Source organism: Cupressus sempervirens, chromosome 3 (genome assembly GCF_028749045.1).
Source record: "Cupressus sempervirens isolate cs-2001-9-10 chromosome 3, ASM2874904v1, whole genome shotgun sequence".
NCBI classification, from domain to species: Eukaryota; Viridiplantae; Streptophyta; class Pinopsida; order Cupressales; family Cupressaceae; genus Cupressus; species Cupressus sempervirens.
The window spans coordinates 836,204,125-836,219,769 of NC_143120.1; the positions used below are offsets into that span (position 1 = coordinate 836,204,125).

The 15,645-nt window shown below is 35.9% G+C and overlaps 1 protein-coding gene across 2 annotated transcripts in view; it reads right to left on the reverse strand.

The window, feature by feature from the left end:
- The window catches only part of EMB2754 (Vacuolar sorting protein 39), a 56,021-nt gene that overhangs the window by 10,166 nt on the left and 30,210 nt on the right, over positions 1-15,645 (reverse strand). For both annotated transcript variants that reach the window (XM_089822101.1, XM_089822102.1), the window contains 3 exons: positions 9,479-9,610; positions 9,217-9,360; positions 1,742-1,854 (listed from right to left, as the gene is read on the reverse strand). In XM_089822101.1, the coding sequence (XP_089678227.1) occupies positions 1,742-1,854; positions 9,217-9,360; positions 9,479-9,610 (389 nt within the window). The remainder of the gene's footprint in view (positions 1-1,741; positions 1,855-9,216; positions 9,361-9,478; positions 9,611-15,645) is intronic.

Below are 15,645 nucleotides of genomic sequence, written 5' to 3' on the forward strand. Positions count from 1 at the left end.
GTGCTCATCCATCATGATAATAGAGAATAATTGATTCTTCAAAAAGAAGGCTTTACTTTCTCTAATGTCTCGTGGAGATCCTTCTCTATACTCCAAATCTTTGTAGTTGTCTTGTCGGATGGCACTTGAGGCAGCTGATCATCAATAACAGAAAGCTTAATGAGCATAACTACTTCACAATTACACTCATCAAACTTCTCTTGAGTAGCATCGACTGTGGTAGGATGAGTCTCAATACCCAGAACAAGTGCCTCAAGGCGACGGTATTTGAAGATCGTCATCATTCTCTACTTCCGAGTGTTGTAGTTCTTTCCATTGAATCCCTAACTGCCTTCCAAGAGAAGGTTGGTGTGAGATGCCATGACACATTTTTTATGCAAAAAACATGAATATTTGAAAAGGAGTGAATGAACTTCGAGGCAAATTGACGGAAGACCTAGAAAAAAATGAAAGGACACCCAAAAGACAGCTAGAAAAACCCAAAAATCTGAAATTATATTCTGAATCCACTAGCTTGAAAATTGAGACATGGAAAATGATGCACCCAAAAGAAACAGAGACCGACCTAATTGAGATATTCAAAAACCCACCAAGAATATGCAACTTTTTTTTGACGGCTGAGACTGCGAACCACGTGTGATTTCAACTGACATTTTGTAGGAACAAAATAGGAGAAAAAGACCACGAGTTTGATTTAAAATGGGCCCAAAAAAATTTCTTGATAAACCCTAGTCGGGTTTCAGAAAATATTCACAATCCTACAAAAAACAATTGGAACAATTTGAAAATCTTATGTGTCTAAAATTTCATGAAGAAATTAAAGATTTTCAAAACCTATTTCGAAAAATAACTCCGAGAATTTCAATAATGAAATTATTGTTTTTCAAAACAAATATTGCTCTAATACCATATTATGGTGAAAGTTTTATTAAACAAAGATCATAATGATCTATATATACTAGTATACACAAGAATGTTTCTATAACGAACAAAGAAAGTGAAATAGATACATGCTAAATGAGATAGAAAGTTTCCATATTGAATAGTGAGAGAATATGAAAACATAGAAGAGTGACCATTAGAAATAGAAGTAATCTACGGAAGAGAGAGAAACAAAAATAGAGAGATTTAACTCTACAGAAGACCCTCAAAACAAAGAAAGCCAAATATAGCACAAACCAGATAATTATTATAGACTCAAATTTAACATCATTTAATTCTATAGAATTAAAATAGGAGACATGCAACTATATTTTCTGCCCTATTTCATCCATAACCAGCTTGACATTTTCAAAAACAGAGTATAGAGCTGATAGAATAAACACAGAGGTCACAAGATAACCATCAATAATTCTAAACAAATGAGAAAAATAGGAAGCAGTACTCAGCGACTTAGAGATTCAGCCTTGTCTGTCTCTAAGTTTGTCCTCACTTCAATTTTCTCAAACTAAATATCCAATTTTTCTCCATTTCCCATCAATTTAAAGACTGCAAAAACTATAAGCTCAGCACGCAATTTTGCTTTGGAAAAACAGAATTTAAGTCTTAACATAGAAAGATTCAAAATAATGCACAGTTGGTCCAAGATTTTGTTTTCCCAAAGAGGCTGTAAACTAGAAAAGATGAATGCATGCTTATCACCAATCAAGATACAAAATTTTATTACTCAATTGCTTAACCTAATCTAAATTACATCAAAGATACCTAAAACTTGATAGCATAACTAAATGCTAAGAAATACCTAATATGGATGGAGTCTTCTTTAGATGCTCTAAGTGTCGAGTCTTCCGGTGGAAGTAATTTACATAAAGCCAATGCCTCATCAAAATTCCCAGATGCTGCTAGCTGTACTACCTGTGGCTCAGTATAATTCCGGAATTACATTAATAAAAATCCCTTTTAATTTCATAGAATAAAAATATATAATATGGCCATCAAAACAAACCAACGCACTCAATGACCACCAAGCAAACCAAGAAATGAGATCAGATGGCAAGTTCAACCCCATTTACAAGCTTCCTAAAAGAAAATTATTCAATCTCAAAACAGCCAAACCAGAGCTAACATGGTAGAAAAGTGACCTATTTCAATTACAATGGACATTCAGCTTCCAAAAACTGTTTAAATATTATATGTTATGACACGTGTATAATCTATTGCATCATTTTATTAACATTAGGCAGATTGATGGTTGGATATGCCTGGTATCGTCAGTTAATATTTCATTTGCATATTAATGCATTCTCCCCTCATAATCAAATTGCTCATTGCTTCCATTGCTGTTACAAAAAACACCTGACATTAGAAATGGATATTTAGGGTTTAAATTTATTTTCAATCAGTACCTAGCATCAAAAGACAAAAACTAAAGGCAATAATTCCATCAACATGAACAGTTCCACAAATGTTTTTAACAAAAATTTGAGAATACATAGGTAGATAGATAGAGAAATACATCATACATGTTACAAGAACTCGTGTTAAAAAATATACAAAAAATAACAGGGTAGAACCCCTAAATGTCAGTAATTATCAGAGTTGCATTAAGAGAAGAACCATCACATATAATGAGCTCATATAATCCTTTTGGAAAATATCAGTAAAGATGTAATCCAGAAAGACAGAGACATAGCAGCAGTTTTAAAACAGAAATCAGAAACTCGCTCAAGGAGCATCAGGGATAATGATGGCCTGGGATGTTGAAAACTCCATTAATGCATCCTTTTCCTCAAGAGGTTGGCAGAGCAGACTTCTCATGGTAGATTCCAATTGGTATGCTCTTGCGCAGGTTTTGAGCCTATTCATCTTTTGACTGCATCTGGTTATGCTTCTCATTGAGATATAATAAAAGATAGTCATGGCTCTCATTGCCATATGCTTATCTGAGAAGAAGAATCCTGCATAGTTCAAAGATCAAACGTAGTTTGTCTCAAACCTTTGGAGGATGAAAATCCTCTTTTGGAAATCAATTTTGATGGAGGGAGAACTACCCTAGTTGGCACTTATTGGAGATATATTACAGGTATGTTATAGTGCATTTAGTTTGAGATTTTGTATAGTTAAATAGTTTCTTCCACTGGAATATTTTGATTGGTGTCACTGCTGTTGTTGCTCGTGGAAAGGGTTTCCTCTGCATTTTCCTCTGCTGCTTGTCATCAGGATTCCTTTCACATCGTTGGTCTCTCCGTGTTGCATATGTCGTGTTGTTTGCTTGTTTAGTTTGATCCCTAGGTTTGATTTCTCTGCAACCATTTTCATGGCTTTGGACACAACCGGGGATCCTTCCCCCCTCTTCCTCCTTCCTCATCCCCCGCTCCTCTGCAAACCTGCAAGAGGAAGTATGGTGTTTCTATTATAATGCTCCTGGAACGTATTGGATGCCTAAAGGCAGATAATATGCCTCTTAAACTATCTCTTCTGCCTTTCCGATAAGCTGACTGTGGTTGCTACTACTAATGTTGATCTCAGGAAGTTTGTGGATGTAAACTTGGAGCAAATTATGGCAAAGAACTATGATGTACTTACACTATTGAGGTATGGTGGTAGGATGTACATACCCAAAGCACCAGAAATTCGAAGAATGATTTTAGAAGAATTCCACTCAGCCCCCTATTCAGGACACCTTGGAGTAACTAAGATGTTGACAGATATAAAACCCCTATATTTTTGGAAGGGAATGAAAAGAGAAATAACGGATTATGTAGCAGGATGTCTAGAGTGCTAGAGAGTCAAGGCAGAACACCGCTATCCAGCTAGCCTCCTACACCCAAACAAAGTACTAGAATGGAAATGGCAGATAATCACCATGGATTTCATACAATGACTACCCATGACTTGAAGAAAACACAACACCATTTTAGTGGTAGTAGACAGATTAACCAAAGTGGCCCACTTCATACCCGGTAATTTGACCGATGGAGCACCAAAAATTGCTCAGAAGTTTGTGCAAGAAATCTTCAAACTTCATGGAATTCTGGAAAAGATTATATCTGACAAGGATGTCAGGATAACATCCAGATTTTGGCAAACACTATTCTCGGCTTTAGCAACCAAACTAAATATTAGTTCTGCTTATCATTCAAAGACCGATGGCCAGACAAAGAGAGTAAACCAGGTTTAGGAAGATCTTCTACAAGTTTATTGCATGGATTGACAGTACTAGTGGGAGATGTACCTACCCTTAGTAGAATTTTCTTATAATAACTCCTATCAATCCGCTATGAAGATGGCACCTTTTGAAGGCCTATATGGCCGTAAATGCAAAACTCCTATAAGCTAGAATTGTATTGAAAACAGGATTGTCATTGAGCCTGAAATGCTAAAAGAGATGGAAGAACAAGTAATTCAAATCCGTGAGAGATTGAAAGAAGCAAATGATAGACAGAAAAGTTATGCAGATGCAAAAAGAATACCCAGGGAATTCTTAGTTGGAGAAAAGGTTCTATTAAAAGTAAAACCCCAAAAGAGTACCATCAAGTTCGATAAGAATGCCAAATTGGCCCCAAGATATGTGGGACCCTTTGAGGTGTTGGAAGTTGTGAACCTAGTAGCCTATAGAATCGCACTCCCTCCAGCCATTGCTAGGATGCATGACGTCTTTCATGTGTCATATATTAATAAATATTTCACTCATCATGAACACATAATTGATTGGAATCTTTTATAGGTACAAGAACCAAGGGTGGTAGAAATAGAACCACTCAAAGTACTCGAGGTGCGTAAGCTTCGTTTACCAAATTAAGACATAACTCAATGCAAGGTCTAGTGGGTCCAGTATAATGAAGAGAACACTACTTGGGAAGACTATGATGATATCTTCCAGAAATTTCCTCATCTTTTCTCCATGACCGGAGCATTAACATTTTCTTGTTTTTAATTTAAAAACATTATGTGATTACATAGGCACCTTTAAATTTCTATTGGTAATTCATCAAGGACGATATAAACATAAGGGGGAGGATTTATTACATCCCAAAATTTTGACCTGACTTAAATAAGTTATAGCCATTGAGATGATTAGGAAAATTATCATTTTCTTGATCATGTGAAAAGGGAAGTTATAGTTAACCATTTATTTCATGTGGAAGTGGTTGTTATAATGGAATTGGTTATCAGTTATCATGTTTATTTGTTTGTGGAAAACGGTAGTTAACCGTTGTTTTATTATATTTACTTGTTATTGATAATGGTACTTAACCATTGCTACAATTATTTTGTGATATATTCTAATATTGAATTTAAATGGGAGAACTTGTTATCATTGTGGAAATGTTGCACTAGTGGTTGCAAGAGCAGACGAAGGGGAGAAAGCATTGCTAAACGGGATTTAAGGAATGGGGCACTATTCTAATCCATTTGTTCAATCGCCAGGTATGACCTCTAACTACCTTGATAAGGATTTAGCGACTTCACAATAGAGTACACCACTGGACAAACATGACTTACTTGGACAAACATAAAAAAATATATATAGCTATCATTACTAAAATTCATGTTCAGAACCATTACCTTTGTTGTTTGTGATGTCATCTCCATTGTCTTTAATCTTCACCTATATATGTATATGTATATGTATATGTATATGTATATGTATATATGTGTGTGTGTGTATCAAGAGGATAGGATGTTAAAATAAACCATATTTCTCCGAACTACGCATGTATATAGATATATGCATTTTAATGGCGACCTTAGATATAATAATAGCATGGTGGAATCATTTAAATATATATATATATATATATATATAAAAGTTTTCCAAAAGGAACTCTTTAATAATTCAAACATATATCTCTCAATGAGAGGTGACCATGTACACTTAGGGCCACCTTTTTAAAATTCAGTGACCTTGTAATCGATGATCTTGAAAAACTGTCACATTGAGTCGTGGCTCGCTTGGGCCCAAGGAAGGATATAAACATTTCACGTCTGACTTTAGACGATATTCTTTCCCCTCCCTCTAAGCACAATACTTCTTAGTACAGACGTTGGTTTTCCCTATTATTTTCTCATTTCATTCACAGCAAGAGTGAGCTCTAAGCCGTGCGGTTGAAGCATCCATCAAACCACGCAAGAGACTTTTGTTTAGGTTATGTTCAACCTCTATGCACCCAATTTTATGATTCCAAATCAATGCATCAGATTTTATGTTCAATATCTATGCACCCAATTTTTATGATTTTAAATCAATGCATCAAATTATATGTTCAAAGTTTATGCACTCGGTTCATGTTCTGTGTCGAGGCTCTATGGCCTCTTTGTTCAAGATCTCTGAAATTTTTAATTTCAAATAGAGGTCGATGTACAAAATGAGTAATTTTCACTGAGATCAAATTTCTTTCTTCTCTCTCTTATGTCTATAATATTTGCCTTTTACTTTGCCACAAGTTCTATTCTATAGTGTGGTAATAAAATATAAGCCCGACATGTTGCCAGAACTGATTTACATCATTGCACAAGTTTGTTACTCGCAATGTACCCGCCAATGGATAGGAATCCATGCTTAATCAAAATGATCTATATCAGAATGAAAATTACTTTTTCCAAGGACTCACCCTGGCTGGAATAGCCAATGAAAGGGGGTGAAGAGGAAAGGATCCCTGCAAGGAAAGCAACAGAAATCAGAACTTCAATGTATGTAAACATGATAAGTTTTATAATAATTTCCAACAAAATATCCAAGTAAGTTCATGTTTGTCCAATATGTACCCTGTTGTCAAGTTGAGCGGTGGTGATTGAGTATTAGAAACCCATCTAAATCCTTGGCCAAGGTCGTTTAGAGGCATGCTTGCCTATTTTTCATCACAAGATGTTAGTGGTGCCAGTTAATCAGGCATGCCCACCTATTCAGACATTCTAAACACCAGTATGATCCGATCGCTGGACTGTAGTGCCCAAGCCTAACCTCGAGGTAGGGAGGGCCTTTCTTGTTAAAAGATTGTGTGGGGATTTATAAGGTCCGTGGTTGGGAGGTTAAACCTATGTCAATGCTTCTCCTCTTACTAGAAAGTCGAGGCTTGAACAACTTCTTCAAATACCTCAGTTAGATTCAGTATGTTTTTTTTTTTTTTTTTTTTTCTGGATTTTATCTTGCTAGTTCATTTATCTTAATTATTATATAATTCATGGAATATATGGAATGATTTAGTTTCTTCTGAACTGTTATAGATATCAGTTAGTTAGTTATTTCAGTTTTGAAAGAATATTTCAGTTACTTTCACATGAAATGGATTGTAACGTGTAAAAGATGTTTACTTCGGTAATATGGTTATGTAATTTACATTTCCTAACTGTTTTACATTCTTTCGGATTTCTGTTTCAAGATATGAACTTCAGACTTTTCTATCTAACTATTCAGTCTAGTAATTTGGTATGTTACATAGATGAACCTTTTAAACAATGGGATTTAGATTTCATAGGCCCATTGAACCCCTACACGAGTGCAAGACACATATATTCTGACTGCAATAGACTATTTTACTAAATGGGTGGAGGCAATCCCAACCAAAAAGGGCTAATTCGTCGATACACACCCCATCACCATAGAGATTAATACAAACACTTCATGCTAATAAAAGATAATTTCCTTTGTGTGATCTGTTGAATCAAGCAACCATGATCAATGAGGTATGATTATTAACTTAACAAATGGAAACAACCGAAAGCGAAGGGACAAAGGTCATAATGGAAGGAGATGTCACTTAAGAAGAGTTAAATTTAGATTTTCACAAACTCTTGCTCCCCCTTGAAGATAGTAAAGATCACTAAGTGCTGAAAGAAAGAATATAGAAAAGGACAGAAGGAAGTCAATCGAAGAAGATAGATTGAAGTATCTGCAGCAACCAAGACAAAAAAACACAATTACAGACCAAGAGAAGATCATTATGGGCAGAAAATTTCTAGTCAATAATATACACAGAAAATTCAATCATATACTGTGGTATTTTGGATGAGTTCCTTATACATGGCATTATAAGTACTGTCGATATCTGCACAAGAGTGACTGATGATGCATTGTTATTACATCTGTTTAGTATAGCATAGTAAATACTATCTTATCTGTCATTACAGATACGGATATGCTGTTGATAACTGACAATCACATATACAGGTAACAGGATACATGGCTAATATTGAATTCTTTATATGTACTGATTGATTCTTAAGGTCGGCCATCAGGAAAATGGGGAATTACAGGGAGGGGAACAGTGATGGGATCATCTTCTAAGTACCCATCTCATGTTGTAAGACCAGGGAGTCCCATAAGGCCAAAGGGGTACAAAGGGTGCTGTCCTTGGGCTCGGAAAGGATGGACTTCTAGGACACCCTATATTGTGAATGCTCCTCATGCTCTCTATCGTGGAAAGCAAGTGCATTCACAATGTACAATCATAGGAAGTAGGATACAAGTGGCGAGACTGAGGGGAATGGTTGAAGGACACCTCACTAGGTATTCCACCTCATATGGATGGCATGCACCACATGAGGCCAAGCGGGATGGTATATCCACTCTTGTGCCTAGGGTAGAGGATTTCTAAGGCACCTTATCTTAGCTCTTCTATGTTTGAGCCTTCTTAAACTGATTTAAACAATGCTGTGATTAGATCTATACTTCTAATATATGCTAATTTCTAATTAAAGAGATCATAAATGTTTCCTAACTTGTTTGCAGGGTCTCAATCAAAATGAAAGCTATCTCTAAAACTACTTTAGTTTAATTAAAAGTTGCGATCTAGGGCAAAGTTTAGGTATTTATAATTTGGAGTCTTTACAAATAACTTTTTAGAGCACCACCTTTCTGATTTTTTTCATAACTTTGTCCCTGAAGAACGTTACATTTTTAGCAATTCTGTCAATTTACATTTCAAGATGATGCTTTCTTCCTCTAGATCCCAATTAGCTGTTTTGACTTTCTGTTTTTTGTGCTTACGGTTTTGCACAGCACACATTGGTTGGATGAGCAATTGACTGTTTTTCAATGATACTTAATTGTATCAACATCACCTTGCTACATCTTATGCTTAAATGCAATACTCTTCTCAATTCCACCTTTTCATGATGGGTAGCAATCACTGGAGGAAGTAAGCAGATGATTAATAATCATGCAATATTACCATAAGAAACCACTAAGTAGAATTAAAACTCACAAGCTGCGAGATCTGATTGGCAAGATTACAACAACTAGAAAACTATTAAAACCAAAAGCTCACTTCACACCTGTGCACCAACTGGAACTGGAAGAAGACAGTAAGCAGAATTTTCTAATGCCGCAACAACACAGTTACTGCTTGACAAAAGAAGATGAACATCCCGGAGGGGATATGTCTGAACCAACGGATAAGGAGCCCTTAGTGATCTGATCTGCAGTAATTATAGGTTAAACAATCAAATCTAGTCCAAAAAGCTAGTATAGCTGTAAAGGTGGTGAATTTTCATACAGAAAAAAGTCTCAAGGCTTTGAGTAGAGCAAGAAGCTAACCTCAATATGTCGTGGTAGTTGGGCAATAGCATAAGGCAAATGGATAGCGACAGAGGCAGGTGCCTCGGACCAGCATAACCTTCCTTCTTGAAGTAGTTTACCATTCTGGTCTACAAAGACTCCAATGTTATCCTGTTCGTGATAAGTTAAAACTTCTATTACCATTTCAAAGCATTAAGAATCTCTTCAAAATCCTCCAAAAAGATAAACTATTTCTACAATTCAATGAAAATATTATTCCTAAAAATTGAAATGAAGAAAAAGGATCATATAATCAACGCAGAGATTTATGTAAAAGTGAATATCACATGAACACATGCACCCACAAATGTAGACAAATACATACAAGCATAGCTATCGACAGACACACACACACACACACATGCATGCATGTGCACACACACCTTATAACTTCACAAAACCTTCTTCCTACCAAAAAACAACTTGTGCAAGGAGACATTTGATCCCCCTCACACTGCATTCTTACCAACAACTGGTAACTAATAGAATGCTTTAATCAAGGATGCCATATATGATTTATTTGATTTTAAAAAAATTGGCAGTCTCAAACATGAATTTGTTCTTCTGTGGTTGTTTGTCAAATAAGAGCAAACACTGACAGATACATATTAACTACATAATCAAGAAATTGAAATATCATACAATTCGGTATTCAAGCAATATGTATGTATTCTAATATTATGTTACACTAACTATTAGTAGTTTGAGTAAATGCTACAGGAGGTGTTGTGTTGAAACTTGAAACTGTGTTCAAGTTGCTATTGTCATTCTGTATAGATTGTTACATGGGTATCGTAACTGTATTATATTTCCAGCTAATTTAGAGCAGTATAATGTAATATAAAAAGTTACAGCTTGTGCTTTCAATGTAAGATGGACTCAAGGCTAATCTTGCTTCTGGATGCTTCATATGGATAAGTGCTTATTACTCTTCTTTGGTAAGGACTAAAGATACTAATTGAACACTGGTGTTCCTGTAAGCATGGAAGACCTGGGAAGAGATGTGAGGTAGCATCTACTAAATAATCAAATTTAGTTTGGAGAGCAGTGGAAATTTTAGGTACACAAGTATTCATGATGGCATGAAGGTACAGCAAGCAGTCTATAATATATATGTTGCCTGCATTCAAGATTTCTGGCAGCAGATTGAGCAGAATGAATGAGTGGGGCATGAGGGCCAACAGCAAGAAGACTTTGAACTTCATGATGTATCAATTACCAAAAGTAGCGGTCATTCAAACCCAAAACCTTCGTGAAGTTAAACAGGAAACCTTACATTGTGCATCTTCCTGTCTTCTATTAGCAATTCTAGCAGTCTATGTACTATGAGGAGGCATATGTGGAAAAGCAAATGATGCACATGGAAAATATAAAACAACATCCTGAATGTTTGCACAAATGTTGGGAACACAACAAACCAGAAGCTGCATTCAAACTAAATCTCTCACTTCTTGTATTCATAAAGCTTTTCACTTTTTAATTTCTTTTAAATTCGGACCTAGCAAGATTTTAACATTTAATGAATTAACTAAAAGGAAGCAAAGTGTTTTTCATGTGAGAAATATGAAGGGAGTTATAATTTAATTGTGAATGCAATCTCAATCAAAACCAAATATATTTTCAAGCCATGTGAGAAGTGAAGCTGAAGAAAGACTTGCTAGAATTATATATAGCCAAAAAGCCAAAAGTCAAACCATTCTATGACTTGGCTTTTTGTTGATATTGAGAAAAGAATTTGTGCAAGGGTTGCAGCCGTATTTGGCTTGAGAAATTGTGAATTTCTCCAGTTATTGGCACTTTGAATTGGTGAGATATCCAATAAATTGTGCAGATCGACTACGGCTTCACACAGAGGTCATGAATGTGCTTAATGTTGGTATAAAATTGGGGTTTGATTGAATAAATTACATTCAGATTGTTTGCAGTGGGTGGAAAGACAAAACAAAGCAGACTGCAGCCTATGCAAGCCTGCCTTTGAATTAATAAGGCAGTGGCAGGGTCTAATAGAGGCCACAATTGAAAAGGAGAAGTCATGTTAGGAGCAAAAAGGGCACATTCTGGATATTTTGGTGCTTCCTTCTTGCATACCAAGCCTTGGTGTCCAAGTACAGGCATTCTCAGACACTACGCCCAATTCTGTGATAGTAATTATTGGCTGTGATCAGTACCAGGTTTTAATAGATTGCAAATAAAGTTTTATTGCAATGCGTTTTTTATCATTGTATAAAACTCAACTTCTTGAATATAAAGTTATATTCAAATACAAAGAAAGTGAATACATATAAGCTCAAACATCATAATTTAGGCATTGCATGCCAACCATTTGACAAACTGTAAAATGGCCAAAACGGAGTCCTCAGGGTTGAACCAACAGGGTTCTTACAGAGTGTTCGTCCTGAATGGCATGTTGGTTTGGATGAAACTCTGTAATATGCAGTCCTAGGACGAGGATTTGTAGCTACGCATAGAGATTGGATTGGATTTCTAGGGGTGCCTCATCATCTGCACCCATTTCTTCTGCACAGGGCATTGGGAAATATCCCAGAGAGGAACGCAGAGACATAAAAGTATCAGGCCCATCTTGTGGACTAAGACCATAACTGGGAGTTGATTACTGCCCCGGGGGTCCCCAAGAACCAGATAGACCCCAACCTTTCCAAGTTAAGCAAGGGCGTAAACTGAAATGCAAGAGCGGGGGAGAGTCAAGGGTCATGGCAACGGAGGTTGTGGACGTTGTGGTGCCCTGGTCCGGGTGTTGCTCAAGGATGGTGGTGTGGGCCTGCTCAAGGGCATGGAGATGGGCACGGTTGTGGTCACAGGCATCTGCCCTAACCAGTTATCAACTAATCATCAATCATCCTTCCACCTCTATGCTATATTTAGTCTCCAGGTTCTTGATGTAACTTTCTTTGTGAAGCATCTGATGTATTGTTTTTGGACAATTGGCGATATGTAGGTAGTGTTCGTGTGTAGGATTTTTGCTTAAAATTTACCATGAGAGGATCTTTGTACATAGGATTTGGTTTGGCAAGCTTGTATATGGCGTAACTCTGTTGTTTTTTATATCCCACCTGAGTTGGTTTGTAGTATCTGGTAGGGTTTGGGTGAAAGGTTGTTCATGGCTGCCTTACTGGTTTCTTGGACATGATCATCTAGTTTCAAGGGTCATGGCGACTGAGGTCGTGGACACTGTGGTGCCCGTGGTCATGGTGTTGCTCAAGGATGGCAGTGCAAGCCTGCCTGAGGGCATGGAGAGGGGCACGGTCATGGTCTCGGGTGTCTGCCCTAGGAAGTTATGGTCCACCATCCTTCCACCTCTGTGCTATATTTAGTCTCCAGTTTCCTGATGTCACTTCCTTGTGAAGAATCTGATGCATTTTTTTGGGACAATTGACAATATGTAAGTAGTGTTTGTGTCTAGTCGTTTTGCTTGAAATCCACCGCCAGAGGATCTTTATACTTAGAATTTGGGTTGGCAAGCTTGTACATGATGTAAGCTTTTTGTATCCCACCCGGGTTTGTTTGTAGTATATGATAGGGTTTGGTTGCCTTACTGGTTTCTTGGGCATGGCCATCTAGTTTCATGGACTTTTTAAAGCTTTAGTTTATATTGATAAAATTAAAAACATAATTTAACAATCAAAAAAATGATTTTAGTGGAGCTTACTGAATGATTAATACCCATTTTATTATTTTTTCCCCGTTTTCAAATTAAAAGGGAAAAAATAAAGAGAAAAAATAAAAGAAACATCACGAGACAAGCAAAGGGAAAATGAAGAGTCACAGTGATGTGCTATTATAGAACATTGAGAAGCTCATTCTAATCATGTTTGTTTAATTAATATCTTTGAAGAGCTGATAGCTTCTTGATTTCAGAAATCTGAGGAAAGAAAACCTTGAGTTTTAATCAGTAGATTGAACAGAAACCCAATTTAGTTCTTGGGTAGATTTGTGACAGAATTCAAAGAATTTTGAAGTCTCCATTGGTGACAAAACTCTAAGGCTCTAAGTCTTGTTCCAAAAATAATATTTTTCCTTCTGTTTTTTATCTGAAAAAAAATAAGGATATTATATTCAAAGTAATATTGCCATCTGCTGAAGATGTATTAGAGGAAACTAATTTATGTGTCATTCTTCATATTGATGATTATTCATATAATCTATGATCTTGATTAGTATTGGGTATATGAGGAATAAATTAAATGAGCTTGATAAATTATTAAGAATATGAGGAACAAATTAAATGAGCTTAATAAATTATTAAGACTATAAGGAATTAACTATTTTTGGCCAAAGTGTAAGTGCCCAGTGATATAATTTCAACAGGGGCTAGTAATCTTACCGTAAAGACCTGCTGCACTCTATCAGTGCACAAACGACTCAATAAAGATATTACTTTTCTGGAAATTACCAGGCTTGCATTATTAGGATCCAATGAATATTGCTGTGGAAAATAATTCTCTTAGTGAACTCCGCTCAGTATAGTGTAAGAATGAATATTTGTGCTGTTAGTGCCATGCATAATAAGTGAGAACTTCTAAAGTTTGAACAAATATCTGTATTGGCAAAACAGTATAGAAGCAGCAAATTAACTTTATAGGTTCTTTATTGGTCATTGTTAATATTGGGCAATATAGTTGAAACCAAATATTTCCTAGTGTTATTAAGGTACAGCTATATAAAGAAGTATATGTTTGAGCTAAATATTTGAGGCTGTGTGGATATCAAACGGCTGGCAATGGATGCCACTCTTATTGAGAAAGTATTCCTTCATCTGCTGAGCGTAGGCTTCTTCTTGGCATGAGCTGGATAACACTGCAATGAATATTGACATTTGTAATGAAGCAACTCCTTCATTCTGAATGTCTGGGATATGGCTTGTCTGCTAGTGCTTGTCACGGAGGGAGATAACCTTGGGGAAGTTTGATTTAAGCAGCTAGAAGTTCTGGTTCATTCAACCTCCAATTCTACTCAAACATGGGGATTTACAGCTTGTTCGTACACACAGGGAAAGGCTGCAGAAAAGGCTGTTGTGTGATATCTATTTGCAGCAACTTCTTTCCAGGGATTGGTTATTGTATTTCTTAAGCAATAAATGTTCATTCACAATTCAATACTTGACTATATTTAAGGCCAGTTCTTGTCACTATTTTTTTTGCAATCTGAAAGGAGTTACTATTTTCAGCTGTGTATGTTTGGTAACATAAGTTCTGTTCTTTGCAATAATATTCAATTTGAAACTTTAAGTCTGCAAACGTTGGAAACTCAAAACTACAGTAAGAAAAGTCTGATCATGCATACAAAGTAAGTCACAGGATACATCAAATTTCATACTTGAGATTTGAATTTCATCAAATTTTTACACTTTCTGAACTCCATCCGAATTTTATGATATTTAATATAATATTATTTTATTTTAAAATGAGAATGAGTTATTATGTTAAACTATTTTGGCAATTTTGCGGATATATTACTACTATTTAAAAATACATACAACTTAAATTTAATGTCGGTTTTTTATTTCGAATTTTTACCCTTACTGAATTTCATTCGAATTTTAAGATCAATGAACTTGAATAAGAATTTGAACCTTGTCACTTAGCATACAAAGACTGTTATTAAGATCAGAAGCAAACTTTGACAAACAACATTATGGAAAATGGCAGCAGCTTTGGTAATATGTCTGTTCAGTTGATAAAGAAAAGGAGACTCGAGAAAAAAATTTGGATTGGATTTGAGTGGCCTCTTACAGTGGTATCAATGCAGGAGTATCCTGCCAAACTAAAGGATTTAATTAGCAAAACGAAGACTATATAAAATTATAAAAATGATCTTTCCTCGAAACAATTTAATAACCCATTTACTAGTAAATAGTTAAGAAACTTGCTGAAAGAAAAAGGATTGGGAAATTGGCTCTATGTAATTGAATTACAATTGGAGTCCAGGAAATTTCTTGATGCTGTTCTCTTTAAGTTGGGGCCAATAGATTCATATTTGTCCAAAGTAGACTAGTCCAATTGGAGACTTCTGAAATGGATTTTGCAGCCCTCAATGCTTGCTTTGTTCCAGCACAAATTATTAGCACATCGGTGTGAAGAGGTGAGAGTTGTTGCTTCTTGTCATTGTGAGATCATAAGGATAACAGC